This window comes from Neolamprologus brichardi, chromosome 2 (assembly GCF_056152115.1).
Source record: "Neolamprologus brichardi isolate AB-2024 chromosome 2, ASM5615211v1, whole genome shotgun sequence".
Taxonomy (NCBI): Eukaryota; Metazoa; Chordata; class Actinopteri; order Cichliformes; family Cichlidae; genus Neolamprologus; species Neolamprologus brichardi.
Window position 1 is genome coordinate 32,427,571 of NC_142105.1, and position 23,868 is coordinate 32,451,438.

General features: G+C 40.9%; 2 protein-coding genes across 6 annotated transcripts; one reads left to right on the forward strand and one right to left on the reverse strand.

The window, feature by feature from the left end:
* The first annotated feature begins 645 nt into the window (after positions 1 to 645).
* Positions 646 to 13,643, forward strand: lamp2 (lysosomal-associated membrane protein 2). Of its 3 annotated transcripts, none has more exons than XM_087851518.1 (9): positions 646 to 806; positions 3,606 to 3,718; positions 5,385 to 5,595; positions 5,684 to 5,845; positions 5,935 to 6,317; positions 6,413 to 6,523; positions 6,884 to 6,938; positions 7,023 to 7,190; positions 12,480 to 13,643. In XM_087851518.1, exons 1-9 carry the CDS (start codon positions 767 to 769, stop codon positions 12,620 to 12,622), a joined length of 1,386 nt encoding a protein of 461 aa, XP_087707644.1. In that variant the 5' UTR covers positions 646 to 766; the 3' UTR covers positions 12,623 to 13,643. The 3 variants fall into 3 exon arrangements, with proteins under 3 accessions (XP_087707644.1, XP_087707640.1, XP_087707646.1); XM_087851514.1 differs by having other exon boundaries at positions 11,105 to 12,622; XM_087851520.1 differs by lacking the exon at positions 12,480 to 13,643 and adding an exon at positions 8,601 to 10,949.
* A 3,063-nt stretch (positions 13,644 to 16,706) lies between these two features.
* On the reverse strand, positions 16,707 to 23,676 carry atp1b4 (ATPase Na+/K+ transporting family member beta 4). 3 transcript variants are annotated; one of them, XM_087851532.1, is made up of 9 exons: positions 23,604 to 23,672; positions 22,831 to 22,887; positions 22,095 to 22,311; positions 20,468 to 20,596; positions 20,243 to 20,347; positions 19,707 to 19,906; positions 18,018 to 18,074; positions 17,834 to 17,926; positions 16,707 to 17,737 (listed from the first exon to the last, which is right to left on the reverse strand). In XM_087851532.1, exons 1-9 carry the CDS (start codon positions 23,670 to 23,672, stop codon positions 17,576 to 17,578), a joined length of 1,089 nt encoding a protein of 362 aa, XP_087707658.1. In that variant the 3' UTR covers positions 16,707 to 17,575. The 3 variants fall into 3 exon arrangements, with proteins under 3 accessions (XP_087707658.1, XP_087707653.1, XP_087707649.1); XM_087851527.1 differs by lacking the exon at positions 23,604 to 23,672 and adding an exon at positions 23,021 to 23,209; XM_087851523.1 differs by lacking the exon at positions 22,831 to 22,887 and having other exon boundaries at positions 23,604 to 23,676.
* Between the last annotated feature and the right edge of the window lie 192 nt (positions 23,677 to 23,868).

Consider the following 23,868-nt stretch of genomic DNA (forward strand, 5'->3'; position numbering starts at 1 on the left):
CTCACCATGTTGAGATATGCCAACTTTTCAGCTAATAGGTCTTTCAGAATTGGAATCTCCTTGGTGTAAAAATCCAATTTTATGCATGCCAAACTGGCATTTTTTTTTTAGATCCAACTAAAGACACGAGAACAAATGATATGCATTTTTTTTGACAGACTGCTAATAACAAGCTGCCTAAAAACAGTTTGAAATTGGTTCTTTTCCAAGTTGTCATGTTTATCCCTCGAGTTAGGTCCCTTTTTATGCTTGAACAATTAATAAGTCAGTGTTAAGTTGCGGAACCGCACTGAAAAATGAGTGAAAAGGCGGTCAATGTCCAAATAAAAACTCTGAAAGATCTTCAGAAAGCCTGGAAAACTATTACTCAAGACCACTTCTGAAAAATGGTCTCAAAACGTTTGCACAGCAGCGTATTTCTCGTGAAAGTTCACTTTCGTTAACTGAGAAGCCGAGTCCGCCATAAAGGGAGATATCTAGTCACCCTAATTATAATAGTATGAAATCATTGGTGAAGATTTTATGAGGCGCCATTAAACACTTAGGTTCGTGTGAGCTTTAAAGTGCACACGGGCCAGTAATTAGTCCATCAACGAGATTTAAATAGGGCCTGGCTCCACACCTCTTATAGGGCTGGCACGTCGGCGTCTGTCATATGACTGTCATTTCCTGGTATCGTCGGTGGTAGCTGCATCCAAACACCACTGACTGAGCGTCTCCGTCGGTCGTTTTCTCTCCAGTGGCTGACCCTGCAAACTGCCCAGCCATGATGTCTCGCTGCCTTTTCTTTTTTGTGTTTGGAATCGGTAAGTGTCTTCAAAATAGCTTAACGTAAAGAAGGGGGCAGGGGGGGAAAAATCGCTCTCTGTTTCTGAGAAGTGGCGTGATTAAACTTCTGGGACACGCCGGGCCTGTCGCTTCAGGGCTAAATATTACTGTTGTTCTGGAAAGGGAAAATTACAGAGTATAAACGTAGTTGAAGATATGTGTTCAACTGCACAGATATAAACGTGTTTGCTTAGAGTGAGTATAAAGTACAGGCCTTAAGCGGTTCAGTCGTGATGGTTAGCTGTCGTAGCTTCGTGGCTAATTGTTACATACGTCAACACTAAACTGAAACGCAGCCAAGCGGTCGCATGTAGCTTTCAGATTTACACATATATAGCTGCTTATTTTATTACCGGGGGAAAAAAAACTAAACAAAAAAACAGCAACAAAAAAACTCAAAAATAAAAAGTAGCTATTTCTGCGTTTATCTTGTAGCTAATGTTTTGGACAACTATTGCTAGTGTCTGATGGCTTGGTGATTAGATAACACCAGGTTTGGAAGCGAAAGTTCCAGTTAATCATGAAGCCTAAGCCAGTCGGAGTCCTATCCTCTGCTAGATAATACTGGCCTAAAACAGTTCAAGGTTACAAAAGCAGAAATGCATTAGAAAGTGCGACATTAAACGAGCCGTGAGTCCGATAGTTAGCATTAGCTTTTTGACAGTTTGCTGGAAATTGGCACGTGACCGTGAAGCGGAAACTATTTACTGTAGAGCTAAAGTGTAGCATAAAAAGCTAAGCAAATACCGAGTAGAACTACAGATCTGGATTATTGAAGAGTCTTTGATTTTACAGACGTTTATTTGAAGTGAGATTAAGTGACGATAACTTCTAATTGCTGGGCTTAGCTGGATAGATCGCTGTTTGTGTAATAGTTTTTCTGGAAAGTTCTCATCTATTGCAGGCTGATACGAAAATATGCCCCCTTATCGGATTTTTTTTAGCCCTGTTGCAACTATGCTGTGTACCTTCTTACTCTGATAATACTGGGTTTGTTAAGGTATAGCTGAGATTGTATATCTGCCTGTTAGGGAGATTTCATAAACACCTGTGTGTCTTGTGGACTTTATAGGTTTATCACATTACCTGCAAACCTGAGATGATGACAGAGCATGCTGTTAAAACCACAGCTGGCCTATAACTGGACTTCGGCCTTTGTTTAATTGCACGCGCATTTTTGTGGTCCGGAGTATCTTGAACATTTAAGTTTGTATTTGTAGTTGTGTGGGAGTTTTTGTTTATTTGTTTTTTTTCATTAATTCACCATAAAATGATTTCAAATGACTGTAAACCAGTAATGTGTTCAGAAAGCAACTCTTAAGTTGTCAGTGTAGACAGCACACTGGTTCATCTCTTGAGTCGGGTGACTTGTTTGTCATGCTTGGATGATTCATAGGTCAGTGTCAGTTGGTTTCACAAAGGACAAGCATTTCTCTGAAAATAGTCAGGTTTAAGAACAGGACTAAACATGAATGACATGTCCAAAGAGAAACTTTGAAAGACTTTTAGGAAAGTTGGAGAAATATTACTCAAAGCCACTATATTGTATCTTTTTGAAAAGTCCAGGACTGTGTTTGGTCTAGACCGACGGAAACTAAGACCTTTGGACACCATAATGCTGACACTCCTTTGCACTAGAGTCGCATGATTTTTAAAAAAAAAAAAAAAAAAAAAAAAAAAAAAGGGGGGGGGGGGGGGAGAGTTAAAAATCTAGGCAGGAGTTAAATATTTATATATGCCCTGGAAAGTTCCTGGCCACCCTGCAATAATAGTGTTTGCTTTAACAGATACTAAACTGGAACATCTTTTAGTAAGGAAAACGGATAATCCCATCAGACTACCCAGGAAAACACACTATCAGTTTAACTGATAGGTGATGCAGAACAAGTTTAAGCAAGTCTTAATTCAAGTTTTGTTTTTTTGTTTTTTTTGGGGGGGGGGTCATGTCATGTGATAAGCTGCTGATAGGTTTTCAGCCCTCAATAATAGGATGTGTTAAACCCCAAGCTTGGTGGCCTAAGCTACTGTTACTAAAGATTGGCTGCTTCTAAGGATTATTATTATTATTATTATTTATGGTTTGCCATGATTAGGCTTGCATTAGTAACGTCTGTTGCTGTACATCTGTCATCATGAGTTTGACCTCATTCAGAGAAGGCTGTAATGAAGGCAGGACCTACTATAGGTGTTCTCTCCAGCAGGATGACAAAATGAGGTTGGACAGGATGAACGACTAACTTAGAAAACGTCTTATTTATCTGAGATCCCAGCCTTGATAAGAAAGTTGTTTACATGACCTGCATAAAACAACATGGTGATTTTGTAGTCCATCTTGTCAGTGTTGTAGTTCCACCACAGCAGACATGCATGATCAACATTAATCATTAAATTATGAAACTGCTATAGTGTGTGCTCATTGCGCTCTTACACATTTGCTTTGCTTTTATTGCAATGTGCTTTGCTTTTTTTGGTCATTTTCCATGAGCTACAGCTTCCTGAACACATGACCAGTCACATGAAAGTGACAACACACTTGGTATTGGACTTTTTTTTAAAATTTATTTATTTTTTTAAATGAGGGTGGATTGGTGTAGTTTTTGTGAGACCCTGTAATCGAGTGATGTCATCTTCATAATTTTGCCCACTTGTTGCTCTGAAGGGACTGACTCCCATCCCCTCATCGACCTTTTAAAGCATAAAATGTCACAATTAATGTTATGAGTAAGAATTGTATGTACAGAAGAAGAAAATACTAAGTATACTCCTTTTCTTTCCAGTGTTCCAGCTATCACATGGCATTGAGTTCAATGTCACAAAAGATGGAAAGTTATGCCTCTATGCCAATCTGGAGCTCACATTCTCGGTCACCTTTGAAGATCTTGACAACCTGGTGAGTGTTTTTGTCTTAGCGATGTGAATCACGATTCTTAAGTCTACAGCAGTCCGTATAAATACTGTGCTGACGTGTGATAGCAGCTCTGCTCTTATCAGACCCTTTAGCTGTGACAGTGTTTTTTCCAGTCCTCATGTGAAGAGGAAATGAGGAGATCCCTGAAAAACAAATTTTTGCTATTCAGTATTTTGGTGTGTTTTCCTGGTGGCTATCCGGCTCTTGCAGTGTTGTTTAAGTAATCTCAAAGTTAATTTTTGTTCTTTCTTTTAAACCCTACAATCTGATCTGTTTATCAAAATGTTACTTTTTAAACAGTTGTCATATCTTAGTGGGGACATCTAATTGACAAAATGCTTTTCCTAGCTGCTTACCCTAACCATAAAAAAGATGCCTAATCTTAACCCTTAGGTTAAAGTTAAGTTTAGGATAATTGTAACCCTGACACTGAAACCCTATTGAGTTTCAAATGCCTTCAACCTTGTTGGGACAGTCATTTTGTCCCCGTAAGGGCTGTTGGTCCCATAAGTATAGTAACATTCCAGTTTTCGGTCCCCACAAAGATAAGTAAACATGGTGTACACTTTTTTTTTTTTTAAATGACAAGCTATAATAAAACAGATCCCCACAAATGATTTGTTTTAAAACTTGAACTTTTTCCTACATTTGTCAACATCAGTCCATTAAAATGCCTCTAAAGACTGTAATCAACATGGGGAGGGGAGAAACCCTGTTTGCAAATCAGGAGGCATTTACATACTCTGTGCTGTTCGGGCTTGTCAGGGCAGGTGAAAGTTAAACGAATTTCCACAGCTCTTGAAGCCTGCAGGCTGAAGGATGGGTGCTAGTCATGTTGCTAGTCTTGATTTAACGAATGTTAAACTGCTATCACAAACTTGTGTTAATAGACTAGGCTACTGTTGGCTAGTAGTTGCTAGTGTTAAATAAGCTTAATTTCTAATCTCTATGAACACACACCACAGAACTGGTTCCTTAATTTTGACTTGTGGTTTTCAGAATCTGCTTTTGTGCTGATCATTGGCTTTGACTGGATGTTTTACTTGTATTTGTTTTTTAAAAAGGGAAAAAAATATGGACATGTTGGCATAATTTAAAATCTAAAGCTGATTTGAGGTGGTCAGTAATCACTGACTGAAAATTAGAAGCTTTCTTGTTTTGCTCATAGATTGTATAGAAGATGATGCAGCTTCTGAGTCTAAAAAGTGAAGCCCTAGCAGAAATGCCTTGACACGGCTTTCTCTTTAATGACCAGTAGGGGGTGCCTCCTGGTTGAAGACATTTCTGTCCCTTGCTCTGTGACATCAGGAAATGCTTTCATGACAACTTCATGGTTTCTAGCACTAATGTCATGTGATTGAAGTTTATTTTGGTAATTGGTCACAAAAGGCAAGTCAATGACCGAACCCTGGAGAATGACTCTTCAGCCTAGGTTGTGACTGCGACAGCACTCAACTTGAGGATTCACAATAGCCATTCTGATGACCTGCATCCATCTTTCATACTGTCTGAGTTTACCCCTTGCTTGATCAGCTGTGGATCCATTTTGTTATTAATTTGAAATGTATTCTGTTTTGTCCATCTCAGAAGTTAAATATTAAACTTGTCAAGTGTGTGACAGTTAAATGATGATTTAACTGTCTTTCAGACTCAGACAGCTGTGTTTGCTTTAACTGATGACGCCAATTCAACTAAAAGTACATGTGATGCCAAGCACTCATTGCTGATGCTGAATTTTGGAGAGGGTCACTCTTTTAGTATGAGCTTCTCCAAGATTGGAGAAAGTTACGAAGCGGACGTAGTCACCTTTAAATACAATCTCGCCGACCCTGTCCACTTCCCTAACTCCAAATCAAAAGGTAACGTCTACATCTCTTGATGTGTATTTATTTAAAAAAATAAAAAACCTTGGTAACAGATCTTCTTGAACTTTTCTGGATTTGTTAGAACATGCTTTGGCAACGGGGTTTCCTGACATTAAAAACGTAGGCATGGATACCTGCTACTCGTGCAAAAGTGAGGACCTGATCAAAAGTGGTGATGTCAACATCACGCTGTGGGATGTGCAAATACAGGCTTTTATCAGTGATGGCAACAAGAGTTCTGAAAGTAAGTACGCGAGCTGTGACGCAGCTCATCCTGGCTGTAGCGTTTTGTACATTTCTGTTAACGTGTTCTTCTGCTTTCTCCTTGCACAGTAAGCTCCTGTGCTGCAGATCAACCCACCTCAACTACACCAACTCCTGGTCCAAATACCACCACTACTACTGCTGCTCCTAATACCACAACTACAACTGTCCCTACCACCGCCCCTAATACAACCACACTTGCTCCTAATACAACCACACTTGCTCCTAATACAACCACACTTGCCCCTAATACAACCACACTTGCCCCTAATACAACCACACTTGCCCCTAATACAACCACACTTGCCCCCAACACAACTACGGCTGTCCCTACTACCACCCCGGTACCCACTCTCCCTGTACCCAGTACTGGGAACTACAGCATCAAGACTGAAAATGGCACAGTCTGTCTGCTGGCCAACTTTGGCCTGCGCATTGGTTTTAAGGGCGAGGTAGGTTTCATATACTCACAATTGTAACCCCCCCTTCACAGATAATTTATCATTTATTGAGTTTGCTTCTGTTCTGTCTGGCTTAAAATTTACAGGAAATGAATTTGAATCCCAATATGGCCACTGTCAGTGGATCATGTGGTGTCAACAGCAGTGAGCTTCTTTTGGCATCTAAAGAAATGACTATCAAGTTTACCTTTACCAATGTAAGTCCTCAGAGAAAATCACTTATCAATGTGGTAGATCAATGTTGTCAAACTTACCAAGGGTCACACTGCACATATACTTAGCCATTTTACTGTCCTTAACATGACAACTCCACTTCCAGGAAAACACAAAGTAAAAGTAAAGGGTGGTTATGTAACCTTGTATTATCAGTATTTACTTCACAGACAGGAGGTATGTAAACCTGAAGTTATACAACTCATTAATTAAAGAGGAAAAAATGCTAAGTGCTTTTATTTTAAATCTGTGTCAGTGATGGGTATTTAAGAGCTTTTGGGGAATGCTGTTAACTTCAAAATGAAGCCTTCAGTTTCCCGTTTTCTGTTTCTAAACGTTTACAGGACACAAAGAAATTCCGCCTGCATGATCTGAGCGTCACTGTCATCACGAGCTCTGGTAACTAAGATTCTCGTATAATCACATACACCAGGCAATGCACTGAGAAGAAGGCAAACTGTGTGCTGTCTTTCTTCCTTGAAGGTAATTTTTCTGTGGAGAACTCCAGCCTCAATCTGTGGGAGGCATCCATCGGCAGCTCCTACATGTGTAACAAGGAGCAGACTTTCAACATCACCGACACACTTTCCCTCTACACCTTCAGCCTGCATGTGCAGCCCTTCGGAGTGAAAAAGGGTGTTTTCAGTACAGGTAGGTTATTTTTGAAGTCTCCTGGTGTACAGACCGTGGCTGTGATCATGATCAGAATAAGGCAAAAAAAAAATTATTTTATGGATTTATCAGTGCTGGTGAACGGGTTATTATTTAGGGAAGACATTAAAAAAGAGAAAATTCTAGTTGGTGTTTTAAGAACTGTTCAGTAATCATCCTCTCCCAAACCAGGCTCACAACTGTGCATAGTTGTGGATCTGTGACATGCTAGTTTTACCTGTTGGAGTTTGGACCCAGACCTCAATTTCATAAGATTGGTGACTTAAAAACAAGTTGTCTTGCATAAATTAAAAAAAAAAACCTAAGGTTCTCTTAGTGCTGACAAATCTCCCGTGTAGTGCTTTTCTTTTGGTGCATTGCATTTTTGTTGCTGATAAAATGTTTAAGGTAATCGCCACCATGTGTAATTGCTGGAAGACTTATCGTATCCAATCTAGGAGAAACACAGCACCTTTAGACACAGTTGTTATCCTGTTAATTTATCACTCACTGTTGCACATGTTTGCTGCCGATTAGCCGTTACTGGCTAATCAGCAGCTGTGGCTACAACGTAGCTTGCCATTGCCAGTGTGTGAATGACTGAATTCAATTTTATTTATATAGTGCCAAATCACAACAAAAGGCGCTTCGTAGATACAGAGAAAAACCCAACAATCATATGACCCCCTATGAGCAGCACTTTGGCGACAGTGGGAAGGAAAAACTCCCTTTTAACAGGAAGAAACCTCCGGCAGAACCAGGCTCAGGGAGGGGCGGGGCCATCTGCTGCGACCGGTTGGGGTGAGAGAAATGTAGTGTAAAGCGCTTTGGGGTCCTTAGGGACTGAGTAAAGCGCTATACAAATGCAGGCCATTTACTGCTCTCTTAATTGTAACAGAATGCCTTATGTTTTTTTAGTTGATGGTTAATGTGTGCACTGGCTAGGTTAACATTTATGTGACTGCATTGAAATTCCAGATGGAAGAGGTAAAGATCTGTGCTGTTGCAAATCAAAATCTAATAGTAAATACTATCAGTATCGGTTCTTTTTGAAAACTACAGGCAGTGTTAGCACTTTAAATGTCTGCATATAGAAAGAATTTGGGTGCCCCAAAGTGAGTTTTATACAGTTTACTGACATCACTGAAGGAAGCTGTGCTTTTTATTGCCTTTGTAGTCTTAAATTAAAGCACTAAACATTATGAAAATGAGGTCTGGTTCATCCACCTAATTCATTAACATCTGTCATTAAGTCTTGAGTTGGAAGAAATGAGATTTTGGTGTCGTGTGCTCTAAAAACTACAGATAATCTGACCTGTTGTCCTGCTGCGTCACATGTCTGTCTCACAATGTTTTTTAAATCACGAACGCACTGTTCTACCTGCTGACTGACTCTCTCTTTATCTGCAGCCCATGAATGTTCAGTGGACGACCCCAACATCTTAGTCCCAATCATTGTTGGCGCTGCTCTGGCTGGCTTGATTCTCATTGTAGTGATTGCTTACGTGATTGGTCGAAGAAAGACTTACGTTGGATATCAGACTCTTTAAATTCATATTGCAGTCGATCTTGTGATGTTGTGGGGGTTCCCAAGCCTGGTCCTTGGCCTTCATGGTCACACATTCAGGACTTGGTCTAAACCTAAATCTACAGTTTTGTGAAACGGCATCAATGTGGAGGGGAATCAAATTTACTGTCTGATCATTGAGGTGTAAAGTTTTGGTTATTTCATAAAGATGCAGGATTTTCTCTCAAGGACCAGACTTGTCTACCCCCCCCAAGTGTTTGTGGTGTCTTTTTGTTTTCCTCATGTTTTTTGTTTTCACCTGAATGTCTTTTCTGTTATGCTTTTTTTTTTTTTTTTTTTTTGTTTGTTTGTTAATGGGCAAGTGCAAGATCTATCAAGCATTTGTTAAACTTGGATATCTGGTCATGCAAAAGTCTACCGTTACCTTTTCATAAACGAAGCCCCCTGAAGGTCTTCCACATTTCTAGCACAAGATGTGACCATGTAATTGGTTTCTGTAGGATCCTGCACTCGCTCAGCATACATTCCCCTTTTTGTTTATGTCTTTAAAACACATTTGTTTTGTTTTTTTAACCCCCATTTAAAATTTGTGGAAATCAATTGAAAACCTCAGTGTCACAGCAGCTTTTTTTTTCTTTTTTTTTTTTTTCCTCCCTCCCTGAAAGTTCATTAACACAGATGAATGTCTGCTTCTTTTTAAAAGGCTGTAGATGAACATGCCTTAGTCCATGTTTGCCCCTGTAGAGCAGGAGAAACATAAGATATTTGTCCTGGTTATGTGGCTCCAGTTATGGCATTGAACATATCAAGTAAGGGTAAAAGCACACATGGCGCTAATGACTCTAACAATGGCTCACCAACAAATTATTATGAAGACCCCCAGAGTGACAAACCTGTGTGATGAAGCCATCGTTGGTCATTACATTTGCACATGCTCAACCTGAAAGTTGTGTGGGGCAGTTTTCTCTTCCTCCCCCTCAGAAGACATTTTGGCATTATGTTTAGAAAAGGGATCGTACTATTGTGTAGATATTCGCTTTCAGCAGATGATTCTGAAATGGGGATATTTACATGTAAATGCACTTAAACACTCTTTATATTCTTCTTATGTTGACTCTGCTGTCACATGATCTCACCTGTGTAAAATTCTGGGCTTTGGCCTGAGCTCTGCGGGTGGCTGCTGCTGGATCGGTGGGTGTTAAAGCCCCTGAAAACTTTGGGTTCAGAGCTCTGCATCTTTAGATATGTCACTGAACTGAGTAGGAATGACGACAAATGGTGCAGAAATGGTTTGATGTGTTGGGAAACTTGCAATTCTCGTGCATCTCTAGCTCACAACATGACACGTTCATATCATGTTTGGTTCATCTGTGTGCTACAACTCTTAACAGTCAGTCCAGTTTTCCAAATGCCAAACTGTTTCTGTTAGGTTTCAGCTTACCTGTCTCTTTAAGACCTCAGGCTGTAGTTTCATCCGATTATTCTAATAAATGTGCAAACAGCTGCCAGGATAACTTTAATTGGTTTGCTGAAATTAATGATAACTTGACATTAAATGGATTTTTAAAGAGGCTGAAAGGTTTTCAGGACTTTTCAAATCAGGGAGTTGGGTCAGAGTAGCAGTCGGGTATTGCAGGCCACAGAATGTTCTTTGTAATGACAGACAGGCTGTGACACAACAGTAGCTGTATGTTAATTAAGCAGAGTACTGTGTTTATTGTTCCAGCTTGTCGCAGCCAGAAATCATTACCTTTTTTTTTCCTAAGATGCTTGTGAAATTTTGCTTTTTCCAGGTCACTGTATATGCGTCTAGTTAATGGCACTTAAATAAGAGCTTTGACTTTTGCTTGTGATTGTTGCAGTTTGTATTTCAGCTTTGTACAAGTTGCCTTAATGATGAAGATGGTTTTGCAGCATTAAGAGTTTTAATTAGACATTTGTCAAATCATCTAACAAGCTTTGCTCAATAACTTTGTCCCGTGCATTCAGTAACTCACTGCTTACTCGCTGAGTGATTTTTTTTGGCTGCTTAATTTCCCTCCACTCGTGGAGGAGAACGCGCACACACATAAAGGGAATCTGTGCTGCAAGACAATCTGTTGTGTGTTATGTGGATGCAACTGATTTCCTCTGCATTCTCTCATGCTGTTAGCTATAATAAATTGGATTTCAAATTGTGTCAACGGAGCTTTTTAGTGTTTTCTACAGAAATAAAAGAATGTGCTGTTGAACCACTTGAGTAAATGTTTATGCTTTTAATACCTGGGAGATTTACTTGTCAGACCGCTTCTCTCTTTCGGCTGTCCTTTCAGTAACCATATATTATATTTGTCCTATGTTAAGCCTGTGAGACATTCACCTCTCTGCTCTCTTCACTCCTGTTTAGCTGAGGAATGCCTGGCTGATGGGGAGAGCTTCCTTGTTCCCATAGCTGTCGGAGTTGCCCTGCTTGTTCTCATTCTTATTGTTCTGCTGGCCTACTTCATCGGAAGAAGGAGAAGCATGGCCACCGGCTATCAGTCTTTCTAATTTCTCATTTAGAGCTTTCAGCTATACAAAGGATAGTTGCTGCCTTTGACTAATTGTGGGGAAAAACTACCATTATGTGTTGTATATGTAGTGTTGATAGGTGTTCAGATTGCCTTCTTGCTGAGAGCCAAATTGACGCTGTTCTGTCTGTAAATTTGAAGCTACAGTTTAGCCTCGCATAAAGACTGGAAACGGTGAGACTGCGTCTTTAGATTTAACTGAAGTCTGTGCCAGCAGCTCAAAAGATCACTTAAGCTGGTTTTCTACATGATTCCTACCCTGAACTCTGCCGCACTTCGGCTGATACAGAAACCGCCAGCTCCTTAGAATAAAGGCTGTGTGATGTTGATCTAATGCAGGGGTGTCCAACTCAAATACAGTGGGCCAAAATTCAAAACTGGAACTAAGTCGCAGGCTAACATTAATCTTTATTGAAAAAAATCTTCCTCTAGATTATACGAATGAATCTTTTCTTATGGACTCAAAGAAGTTTTGTTGAAAAACTGAATATGGAACAAGCAAAGCTTAATGATAGAACCAGTAGGCCAGCTCTAATAGTAATTTGGTATGGCCTCATGGGCCAAATTTGGCCCACGGGCCAGAGTTAGACACCTATGATCTAATGTAACAATGAGTGCCATGTTCTACATACTACGCCTATCATGGCTTAAACCAGGCAGTACAGTAGTGCCACCATTTCTTGCAGAAAATGTGTTTTAAAAAAATCAAATGTTTAAGATGCACAAATTAAGCAGAATAAATCTGAACTAAATTTCTTGGTGGTTGGATTCAGAAATTTTGTTTTTTCTCTTATGGTAATAAACAACTTGTGCATATTAAAATCCACAGGTTGCATTAACGGTCTTTTCAGATGAACCTGTTAATGAGCGGACTTTAAAGATGCTGACATGACCAGTTTCTAGTGTTTATGCTAAGCTATGCTGACCAGCTTTGTATCAGCAGGTATAAGAGCGGCATTAATTGGATTTGGCAAAAAGGCGTTTTTGTGTATCTTCCAAACCTCCACTTACTGCACCTACTTTAATAACAATTACACTGACTCAAATCCCTTTGTGTGTTTTGACGTATTTATCACCACCAAAATCAACACTACTGTCATGTTGCTGATTGCAGTTTCCACTTCCTGCTGCATTTCTAACCCAAACTTCCTCTCTGAGTGTTTTTCCTCCTAAAGCACTAACCTGTCCTTTCTGTGTGTCTCTCTTTGTCAGCTGAAGAGTGCTTCCTGGATTCTGATTTGAGCTTTTTGGTGCCCATCGCAGTTGGCGTGGCACTCAGCTTCCTAATCATCCTTGTGCTTATCTCTTACCTGATTGGTCGGAGGAAGAGTCGCACTGGCTACCAGTCCGTATAATTCAACCCCGCTGCGTCTTCTGCCCCTTACAGCTCTTTAAAAAAAACACCTTCCCAGCACTTTCCTGCCCAGATTTATGCTCTCTTCCGTTTCCCGTGAGACAGCGTCTTCCTAAATAAATAACCTTTCAGCTTATTTCGCAAACCCCCTTTCAAATTTCTCCCCTCCGTTTTGCTTTGATGCCAGTGACTGAATAGAGTACCAAAACATTTATGATCGATATTGCATCGTTTGATTATAGATTGCATGTTTTAAAAGTTAAATTTATGGCTGCGATTAGCCTTCCACTTCCTCCTCCCTTCCCTCCGCCACCCCAGAGAGGCTTTTTGCTCTCGGTTTCTGTGCTGTATAATAGTATATGTGTAAATTCTCTTGTATAGAATGAATGACACTGATTTTTGATGACATGAATGTACGAGCAAGCTAATAGAGCCACTGTCATTAATTTCCCAGACATTCATATTTTTCCACTGAGTCTCTAATTGTATCACCCTCCATGTAACATGAACCTCTTTTTGATGCACACGCTTGGTCGCTTAATTGTAGCTCAATTAAAGGGACGATAACAGGACACTTAACCAGCATTGGGACCACCTTTGTTTAGTTTTGGGGTTTTTTGGTTTAATGAGTTTCTCACTCCTGGTAGGAGATTTCTATTTTCCTGAAATGTACATTTGTTTACACATGAGTACTTGTTGAGTTAATCATGGTGGTGTCCCCTCTTAACCTTAAAGCTCAAACGCAGTAGACTCAGGCTTACTCCGATCACCCGGATCAAACCGCATACTACCCCCATCCATGTCATAGCACACTAACGACAGGTGAAGTTCAGGTGTGAAGACGGCGTTTCCTTCCTGTGATTCCGAGCGTCCGGTCACTCCCCGACAGTTTCGTGCCTTTCTGTTGTGCACCTCTCGAGTTGCTTGCTTGAAGCTTGTCTCCATCTGATGAAGAATGTGATGTGATGAGCTTGTTTGACACAAGTGGGGAACAAATTAAATAAAGTTTGGTTCTTCTTTTGTATCATTGTCATTTTTTATTTTTTTGAAACTGTTTCTACTTTGCTTTACTTGTCAAGGTGCAGACTTGGCTAGAAAAACTCATCTCCTGACTGCTGTCCTATTGATGCTGAAAGCAGGGTCCCTTTAAAGTCTTTGGTGATAATGTTGTTCTACTTTATGCTCTGATGGTTTTAACATTTTATCAGCTGACTTTGCAAACCCTCTGGATAGATTGACAGTCCACATTTTATGATAATCAAACCATTTAGTTCAAGACTTTTAAAAGATGGATGTGAAACCAGATCATGTTGTATTTGTTAGCCTGACAGCATCCTCAGAATACTTCAGGTGAAGCACTCTACCTAGGTTAATATTAAATTAGAGGAGCATAAACATCAGGCCTCTGAATGTTTGGGGGGTTCTGAAAAATGTTTCAGAAAATGTTCACACAACATTGGCAAACATTACCACCTCCTCCTCCTGTCACTTACTCCTTTTAGGGATCGCCACCACGGATCACCTGAGCAGCTTCCACCTGTCACACCAACCCTCTGCATGTCCTTCACTACATCCATGAATCTTCTCTGTGGTTGTTCTTGTTTCCTCCTAGCTTGTAGCTCCATCTTTAACCCCCTTTATCCAATATATCTACTGTTCCTCCTCTGCACACATCCAAACCATCTCAGCTTTGTTCTCTAAATTTGTCTCCAAGTCACTCACCCGGCGCTTTCCTTCATCTTCAGCTCGGCCTCCTGTCATTTTGGCCGTACCGCCATCACCGAACCATGCATCAGAGCTGGTGTCGCTACTCTTCTGTCATGAATCAGCCCTGATGTTCTTCAGCCTGGTTTCACTCTATTCACCTCTCATGCACTGCCCATTGCTATGGATGGTTTACCTCAAGTATTTCAAATTGTCCACCTTCACTACCTCTGCTCTTTGCATCTTCACTGTTACACCTGTCTCCCTCCTATTCACACGCATGTATTCTGTCTTGCTTCCACTGACCTTCATTCCTCTTCTTTCCAGAGCATTCCTCCATCTCGCCGAGCTCTTTCACCTGCTGCCTTCTCTCCCTACAGACCACAGTGTCATCTGCAAACATCATAGTCCACAGAGACTCATGCCTGACCTCATCAGTCAACCTGTCTACCACCATAGCTTCATGGTCAGGATTCATTTAACCTTAGACACACTGAACACCTAATGGGTCTTCACCCAACCTGTGCTTAAGGTCACATTTGTCAGTGGATTGTAATTTTGATTAGTTTAGTTTCTTGTCAACCAGTGACAAGAAAACATGTTACTCTTTTAGTACTAAAGAAATTAAAATAACCTGTGAACCTGATGAGCTGCTACATCACCAACATGCTAGTTTAAAAAAGCATTCCTCTAATGCAGGGATATCAAAGTCATTTTATACTGTGGGCCACATACGACCCACTTTCATTTTAAGTGGAACAGCAAAACACTCCTGTCAGGTTAAGATATTTACCTTCAAATGTAATATATGTAATATATCTTAATATAGAAAAAAGAAATGCAAATCAGTGACAGAAAAATGTTGTTTTTTTTTCAGAAAAAAACTGGAAATTTTCTTTCCTTTAATTGATCATCTTTTAATTAATTACTTTGGTGTAGTAAGGGTGGAGGCCTTTATCATTTAAAAGTGTTTTATAATGTTATAAAAAGCCATCTAGTGGGCTTGATTGGCATTCTTGCTGGGCCATTTCTGGCCCCTGGGCCTTATGTTTGACACCACTGCTCTAACGCAATCTGTTAATTTTCATTTTCGTTTCATAATGTTTGGAGGATGTTTTCCCATCTTAATATCATTGTGGGAATGTTTCATAAAAGATTAGAGTATAATCTGGTACTCCAAGCCACGCTCAACATGCTGCAGGGAGAATGTGATGTCTTAGTTTAACTTTTAACGTTTCAGGAACGTTATATAAAGAAACAAATCTACCCTCTCTGTGTTCTTTGAATAATTAATTAAAACATGTGCTCGAGAACATCATTAGAACTTGTAGGTGACTATTGCCAGTGTCGTAGGAACTTTCCCTACAAGCTCGAGAGTCTTGTGACTAAACTGCATTCAAAGGTTAACGGGCGTAAACATTTACACTGCTGAACGATCAAATGGCCTAAACTGTGCATTTGACTTTGATTGGCGACCTGCTTTTTATGACCTGTAACAAGCACACACGGCCGTGACTCTCATGCCAGCTACTGACATGAAAACAAGTTGACCCTGGAGTTGCACAACGCTGAACTGATATGGAGACGAGTATCAATGCTGACTTTGTATAAATGGGTTTCTGACGTTTTATCTGAACTTGAAGCAAAAATGTAGAAAAAGCATTAGAGTGGTACCACAACACAGCGCGTTGTTGACAAAATGAGACAAAGAGCTGCTGCACTGGGGCATGAAAAGCTAAGAGAGAAGTATAAAATGAAACACGATCCTCCCTTTGGTAGAGCCCCTCTTGTTAATCTCTTATTACTCTTCAGTTCCTGGATGCCTGCAGTTGTATCACCCTAATCCATGTCAGGGCTTCTTTAGCCAATGTTTCAACCTGCTTCCATGTCCTGTGCTTGGGTCCTCATCATACCTCCAATTACACATTTTACTAGAATTAAATGTTTGTGGTTAACGATTCAAATAGTCTGAGAACCGATTCCTTACACTTACCCTCCAGTGGATGGTAAGTGTGTTGATTGGCCTCTTAAAACACAGCTGTTGAGATGCCAATAAAGTCGGTACTGGAAATTTGAATGTACGTAATCAGTCTCACTCTAGATTTAAAGTTGTTTAGAAACGCTTCCCAAACTGATGGGCAGCAACAATTACTTCTCTAAGATCACTGCTGCTGTCTTTCTTGCTTGGTTTGTGGTTAATCAAGTGCATTTTGCATTTGAGCAGCAGCCTCTTACTTCTTAAGGAAGCATTAAGTGCAGCTCTGTATAATATAACATTCTTTAAAAATATGAGACTTCTGCAGTAAATCAATTTAGATGTTTTAGCAACATGTCAGAGTCTGTGCAGGCTGTTAGTGATGTGGAAGAAAACGTGCAGTACATACCAGAACACTGTATTTATTGTAAGAGCTATAATAGGAATAAATACAACACTGATACCAAGTTTAGTAGCACAGTTCAGGCATGATTAATACTATCACAAAATAGTTATAGCATAATTAAAACGGTGCAGACCTTTGACAAACTATTTCACAGCACAGTGCGTCTCTTTATTGATCAGTCATGTATAGTATTTCATTTTCCAAAGCGAATGTTTTTTACAAAAGAAGAAGTGATACTTTATCATAAATGTATAATACTGCTCTATTCAACAAAAATATAGTAATCATGTATTTGCATTTATTATGTCTTTTTTTTACTGTGTAAGTACAGTACAAGTCCTGCTTTCAGTGTTTGCATGATAGTTCTTTGAATTCTTACAATATACATGTTTGAAAAATATAATGCAAAACAAATTAGTACACTCGGTCGCACAAAAATGTGCACAAAAACATACGATCTAACCTGAAAACACTCTAGTTCCCTATTAATGTTTAATTCATAATTGGATTTGCATAGCCAGAAACTCTAACTAATGGGCAGAGTGTGATTTAGTGTGATTAATCTCACTAATCATTACAAAATATCAGGAATCGAACAGGAATAACTCGCTCTAGGCACTCGTTCCTGTGCTCAGCGCTGTTTGTTGTGGGTGCAGGTGCCAGCAGCACGCTCGTGGTACAAAGAAACAACAAAAAACACGAGTAAATACCTACTTCTTGAGGATTTTGTTTCACAGCAGAAGATATTTAAGTGAAAGACGAGGACAGGGGCAAATTACATATCTCGTGGAAAATAACGGTTCAGTATAAATCTTGTCTCGTGAATGTTTTCCTGCCTCGTCTTGTGAGCGTCCTGCGACACCTTGGCCTTACGCTCCGACCTCCAAGGAGAAGGTCACGCTGCCCAGGTAGCGGTCGGTGGGAGAATCGTTAATGATGCCCTTTCCGTTCAGTTTGCATTGTACTTGGACGTTAGCGCCTTGCTGCACGCCTGGAAAACGCACAGCCACGACTGGTGAAGAGTAGTTTACCTGAGAGAAGAGAGACAGAAGATTAAGACCCGACGGGCGTTTTGAATTCGACTGCTGCTGCAGCGGTTCACTGACAATCATGAAACTTTCACTCACATGTCTCAGCTTCCCGTAGTATGGATAATACTTGTTTTCAAAAATGCTTTTGGGAAAAAACTCCATTTCTCCCAAGACTTCTGGTGGTCCTTTCTGAGAGAGAAACGTTGGTTTATTTTATTGACTCACTTATTTTTATACACTTTCAGTCATGAGTCAAAGAATCAAGAAAGAAAAGCTGTACCTTAACGCCACAGGTCACATTTATCGGTTTCCCCTGACCAGGTAAGTAACCGAGGATCTATTAAAGAAGAAGAGTAAGAGGGAAAAAGTCTCACTCTGTAAGCACAAATGTAAAGATGCACCTTTCGTACGTTAAAAGTGGATTCATCTGACAATGTCTTTACATTTAAAAGTGAAATATTCCATACTGTAAAATACTGGATAAGAATGGCCTGCAAAGTTTTCAAACATTACAAGAAAAATATGAGCTAGGAAAAAGTGATTTTTTCAGATACCTACAATTACGGCAGTATTTGTCCTTAAAAGTGACTAAAGAAATTAATACACAATCCAATGAAATAATTAATCTGATTTCACAAACATACTATAAGGGATGCAAGTCAGTTATCTCTAAACTCTACCAGGGCATATTGAAAAGTAGGGGAACTTCAACAGATTATATAAAGGGAAGATGGGAGAGAGAGTTGTCCTCAGTTATAACTTCTGAGCAATGGGACAATATGTGTGAGACTGCCATTTCAACCTCATCCTCTGCATACTGGCGAGAATTTAGTTGGAAAAACCTGGTACGATTTTTCATAACACCAAAACAACAAACACGGGGAAATTCTTCATGCTGGAGGAGCTGTGGGGAAACTGTTGCAAACCATACCCACATATTCTGGTCGTGTCGAAAACTTTCTAAATTTTGGGAAGATGTTATATCAAAGATAGAACAGACTATAGGCTTTAAATCAAAACAACGGCCTGTCATAACATTTTATTTAGGAGACCTACCCGAAGAATTAACAAGCAATGACAAATATCTCCTGAAGATTCTTACTGCTGCTGCAAAAAAAGCAATTACTGGTAAGTGGCTCTGTACTGACCCCCCTGTTCTGGACGACTGGTTGAGCGTTGTTGAGGAGATTCATAAAATGGAAAAACTTACCTTTTTGTTAAGGCTGCAAGCTAATATTTATACCACAAGATGGGACAAGTGGTTGAAATATATCCGAAATTAGAATTTTGTTTTGTTTTTTGTTTTGTTTTGTTTTTTTAATTTAATTTATATTTTCTTTCTCCTGTTTGTGCCTACTCACATCTATATAAACTTCTACATGCCTCTCCTAAGCTGCTCTTACATCTGTAGATGTGCTGTCAATTCATGAATATAAAGTCTTTAAAATTGCTTTGTGGGAAAAAGCTGTGCTTTCCAGTCGACTGCTTGTTTTGTTATTGTTGTTTTTTGGTTGTTTGTTGTTTTCCTTTTCTGCTGTAAAAATATGTAAAACCTTTATTAAAAACTAAGTAATAAAAAAAAGTGAAATATTCCAATTTTTTTAATATGGCAAAGCCTCATTTTCTCTCTTGTAGTTTTTCCATCCTGCATTGTTTGCATGCACACACTATGTATCATCTTTATCCCAAACTGAATTAGATAAGTAGATTTTTTTTTAAAGGCACAACTGATGGTGAGTTTCCTTTGCCCTCTTTGTGGGGCACCGACTGTTTCTGTTTGCAAGAAAAATCATATGTAAATATGTGAAAACATTCAAAAATGTTTCTAATTAGGCATGAAATAAGCAGCCAATGACAAAAGGCTTTCTCTCTGTCTTACCTAGAATGACCACAAGATGTCACTCACACAGTAAATTGATAGTAAAATTGATTCTGGATTTCTGATATTTTAAAATCCATCTTTTTTTACCCGGTTCATTCGAAGGAGGATGCATGGCCTTCCCTGAGAATAGCCAAAGTTGGGGTCCTGCAGCCCTGAACACTGCCCCAACCAGGACCGCTTAAACTGACACGCTTTCCGCTCTGCAGCCTCGTCCAAGTCGTCCTGCATGAAGTATGTCTCCTTATCGCAGGGAATATTCTTCCTCTGCTGAGCAGCATCGTTATACGCTGAAAGTACAGAGCAGAGAGAAACGGGGAGGGAGAATGAGAGCGAGAGGAGGGCATAAATAAACCTTTGCAGTGCCCTGCCAGGCGCAGGCCTCTGATTAAGGAAGCCTGACAAAAGATGATTGTGAAAAAAAAACCTCAGGACTGAATAGCAACCCTCTGCCCACAAAGAGGCTTCCCTTCCCAGCATGCCCTGCAAGGACCAAATAGAAAAAAGGGGGACAAAGGCAGTGAAGATGAGGATTAACCCATTCCATGTCTCTTCATTTTAAACAAACTCAACAACCTTGTCAGACCTCCCAGCTTTGACCGCCGCACCTCCATCGCATCACTCACGTCTTAGATATTCCTCCATAGACCTGGCGTACTTCCTCCAGGATTTGCGATCAGATGCGTTAAAAGCAATCTCATGGCCTTCTAGGTGCGGGGCCATCGTCATACCTGCCAGTGGAGACGCAGAGACAGTCAACTGTGCTGAGATTCAGGGAGAAGCAACAGACAGAAGGACAGCTAGAGGGACAGAGAACAGAGGAGGTGGTTTGAGTTTGGAGTTATAGTTACCTGGTGGCATCACTCTATCGTTGAAGGTGGGGTGGTAGGGACTAATAGACCACATGAGGCAAAACAAACAGCCGCCAAACATGGCTGCAAGAAACAAATAAAGTGCAGCATAGAAGAGTAGGATGAGGCCTGAATGGTGAGAGTGAAGGAAAAAATAAAAAGAGGCATTAGGGAGCACTTGCACAAATGTGGATTACATAACAGACAACACAGCTGATAAATCACATCTGATCTGAGTGAAGGGGAATAACGAAGCATAAACAATTCCCACTTTGGTCTGTCTGGACTCCAGCTACTGTCCTTGATCAGGACGGTCACTAATTTGTTTAGGAATAAAAAAACACTGTGGTCCCCTCGTGTCTGCATTTGCGAATAACTCCACCGGCTTTGGTATGAAACCCACACTTAGCTAAAGCAAGGACCTCATGCCAAAGAAATCTTCAGAAATAGCACTGGTCTGCAATTTTCAATTAACAGTCCATTAGCTACTAATCAAGCTAAACGTGTCCTAAATAAAATGGCTTTTGCTGTGTGGGCAATTTCACAGGGGACTAGCTGTAGCCAGCGTTGCGTCCCCTGAGCCACAAAGGCCTTTCTGTTTGAGCTCAGTGAGAATTCTCCCAGCTGTCCTTTCACTCAGGAACACAGTGAACCTCCGGTTGCCATCGTAGTGAAGGTCTTTTTGCAGCCATAGAGGCACAGCCAGCTCCAAGGAACCCCAATCACCCCACTCTGGTATTGTGTCCCCTCTTACACACTCGTCTCACAGGACACACAGCACAGACTTCAACTCGGGGTCTTTCTTCAGCGGACACATGGGCCCCACTCTTCCACAAGCGTGCACACACACTGGTTATGTGGCCCGGGGATCCGGCGTCGCAGCTTATGCAAGTAACACGCACTTTCCTTAGAAGTTCTTTCTGCACACAGTTGGATCATGTTTGCCATTGTGTGAAAAGGGAGGGGGCTCAACAGCATCACATAGCAACTCCCCTGGTTATACCAAGAGGTTGCTCCATCACCATTGACTCAACAAACTCGTCCAGTGTGTCGCTCATGCCAAAAAAGTTCTCCAGCGCCCAAAGCTCAATTTGGCAGTTCAATTTACAGGGGGAGGGAAAAAGAACATGAACACCTCTACGTGTTTTACTGCAACTGAGAGGCCACAAGCATGTTAAGTTCAGCAATGAGGTCGCCAAGGCTTTGGGAAAGAGGCTGTGGAGAGCATGGTAAGATGTAGAGGAATGTGTTTCCTGGCCAATGTGAGGCCTTGAACAGCGCGTCCCGCTGGGGAATCGTCCCCAGGCAGTCTGTTTTTGTCGGGACACTCTGAATCATCCATGCACCTATGTAAACATCGAGCATGAGGACACACACACACACTCGCAGCACAGTGAGCTCAGTCACTGGACTGCAAAGACATTTCTCACCCTAAAACTATCCCTGAGTGCATCTTAAAAAACACGCACTGAACCATCACATTTGCATGTTATTTAGGATGATTAACTGTGTTGCACTCAACATTAAAAGTGTCGTTATGGTCATATGCACTAAAAAAATATATGATACAAAATGTCCCATCCCCATAACCCAACAGCAGAGAATTTTTCTTTCTTCGTCAACTCACTCCAGCTCTTCCCAGAGCGACCCATGAATTCGTTGGTCTCTGCATTCCACAGGTATGTCTTCAGGTCGTCTATTTTCTGGTGGAGCGTCCTCTGGGGAATCGGCCTGCGCTTCCATCTCTCAAAGTTGAGGTCTTCCTGCTCTAGAGGCTGATGCTCGGCCAGCTCCTCCTGCTCTTCCTCCAGCTCTTGGCCATGCTTGAGTATCACTTTGTGAGGCTGGTGGAAAGAAGAAGAGAAAAAGCCCTCACCACACATATTCTAAACTGCTGAGTTCTACAGTGAAACCTATTTGCTTTTCAAATTACTGCAGGAAAAAAAATGGCATGCCTCCTGATCTGAGTATGACCGATAACATAAACTGCCAGACAGCGCTCTGCATATTAATGAACTGATGGTCCTGTCCTCCGTTTCTGCAAATTATAAACCCGCTGGTGACCTTGTGGCACTCGTTGGGAGAGCTGACCTCCTCTGAGTGGACCCTCCTGCCTGGAGCAGCAGCTGCAGACAGCAGAGCTGGAGGGTCACTCTGACAGCCAGCTGTTACTGAGTCTCAGCATCCAGAGGCCAGGACACACAGATCCCAGAGGAGCCACGGGACACATCATTTGCGAGAGAGAGGCCTTTATAAGAATCTGCTGCTACGGGAGGATGGGAGGGGGGTTGATAACTTTGAGGTTCATCAAAAACGCTCATGAGCCAGAGGGGAAAAAAGAATAAAATAATCTCAGCACTCACAAGACTTCTAACAAGCTTCTCCTCAGCTCCTCCCTCGGTGGAACTGGGCTCCATATTCTTCGCAGAAAGAAAAGGTGCCAGTTAAACCAACCACAATCCACGGTGTCCATTAAATTACTTTTCAATTCAAAGCCAAGCTATCTGAAATACACAATCTGTGCTCTATCGATGAATGAAAAGTTGGACATACCTGAAGTTCTCTTTTCAATTAAAAAAACACGGATTAATAAGTCGAAAACCCTATTGGCCCCCAGAGGAAAAAAAATATTATTTGTCAAAAAGTTTTGGGGGATTTCATTAGAAAGTTTTAGGCGTGCAGGGGGAACCGGGTGCGGAGAGCTTCCCTCAACTAGGCGCGCATCATAGTGAATGAGCGCTGGCCGGAGAAAAGCTGGGGGTGGGATACAAAGTGCTTTTTCTTTTTTGGGTCCCACAGACGTTTTGGCAGCGGCCTGGATCACAGCACTGCATGCTGTACACGCACACCATCAGCCATTGTCTGCTAAGCTGAAGCAAAGCGTGAATACAATATTTATAGCCTCTCCCAGCACAAGACACTCAATCAGCGCCTGGCTGCGTAGTGTAAATGCGCAAAGATCTTCCAGCAATTAACTATTTTTAAATTCATAGTTAATATCTTTGACTGGTGTTTATCTTATTTAAATCACAAATCAAATCAAAGTAAATCAATCATTAGATGCACTCCACGCAGGTGTGTGCGCACTAATCCATCTGCCAGCACCCACAATTTCAACGGATTACCATAAACTAACCTCTGGTGAAGTAGTCCTCATCCCTGATCCCATTAGCACTCCGGTCACGTACCGTTCTGTTACCCCCATACTAAAGTGGAAGGGGGGAACGTCCCTAAGAAGTTCCCCTCCTCCTTTTACATGAAAAGAGAAATTGCGTCATGGAAAAAGCAATTCTTTGAGATATGCGCGGCAAATCGTGCGCGTGCGTTAGAGCTCGTGTGTTTTACAGTAAAAGCCAAATAAGGATGTTTGCAGACAACTAAAAGTCAGAAAAATTTATTTC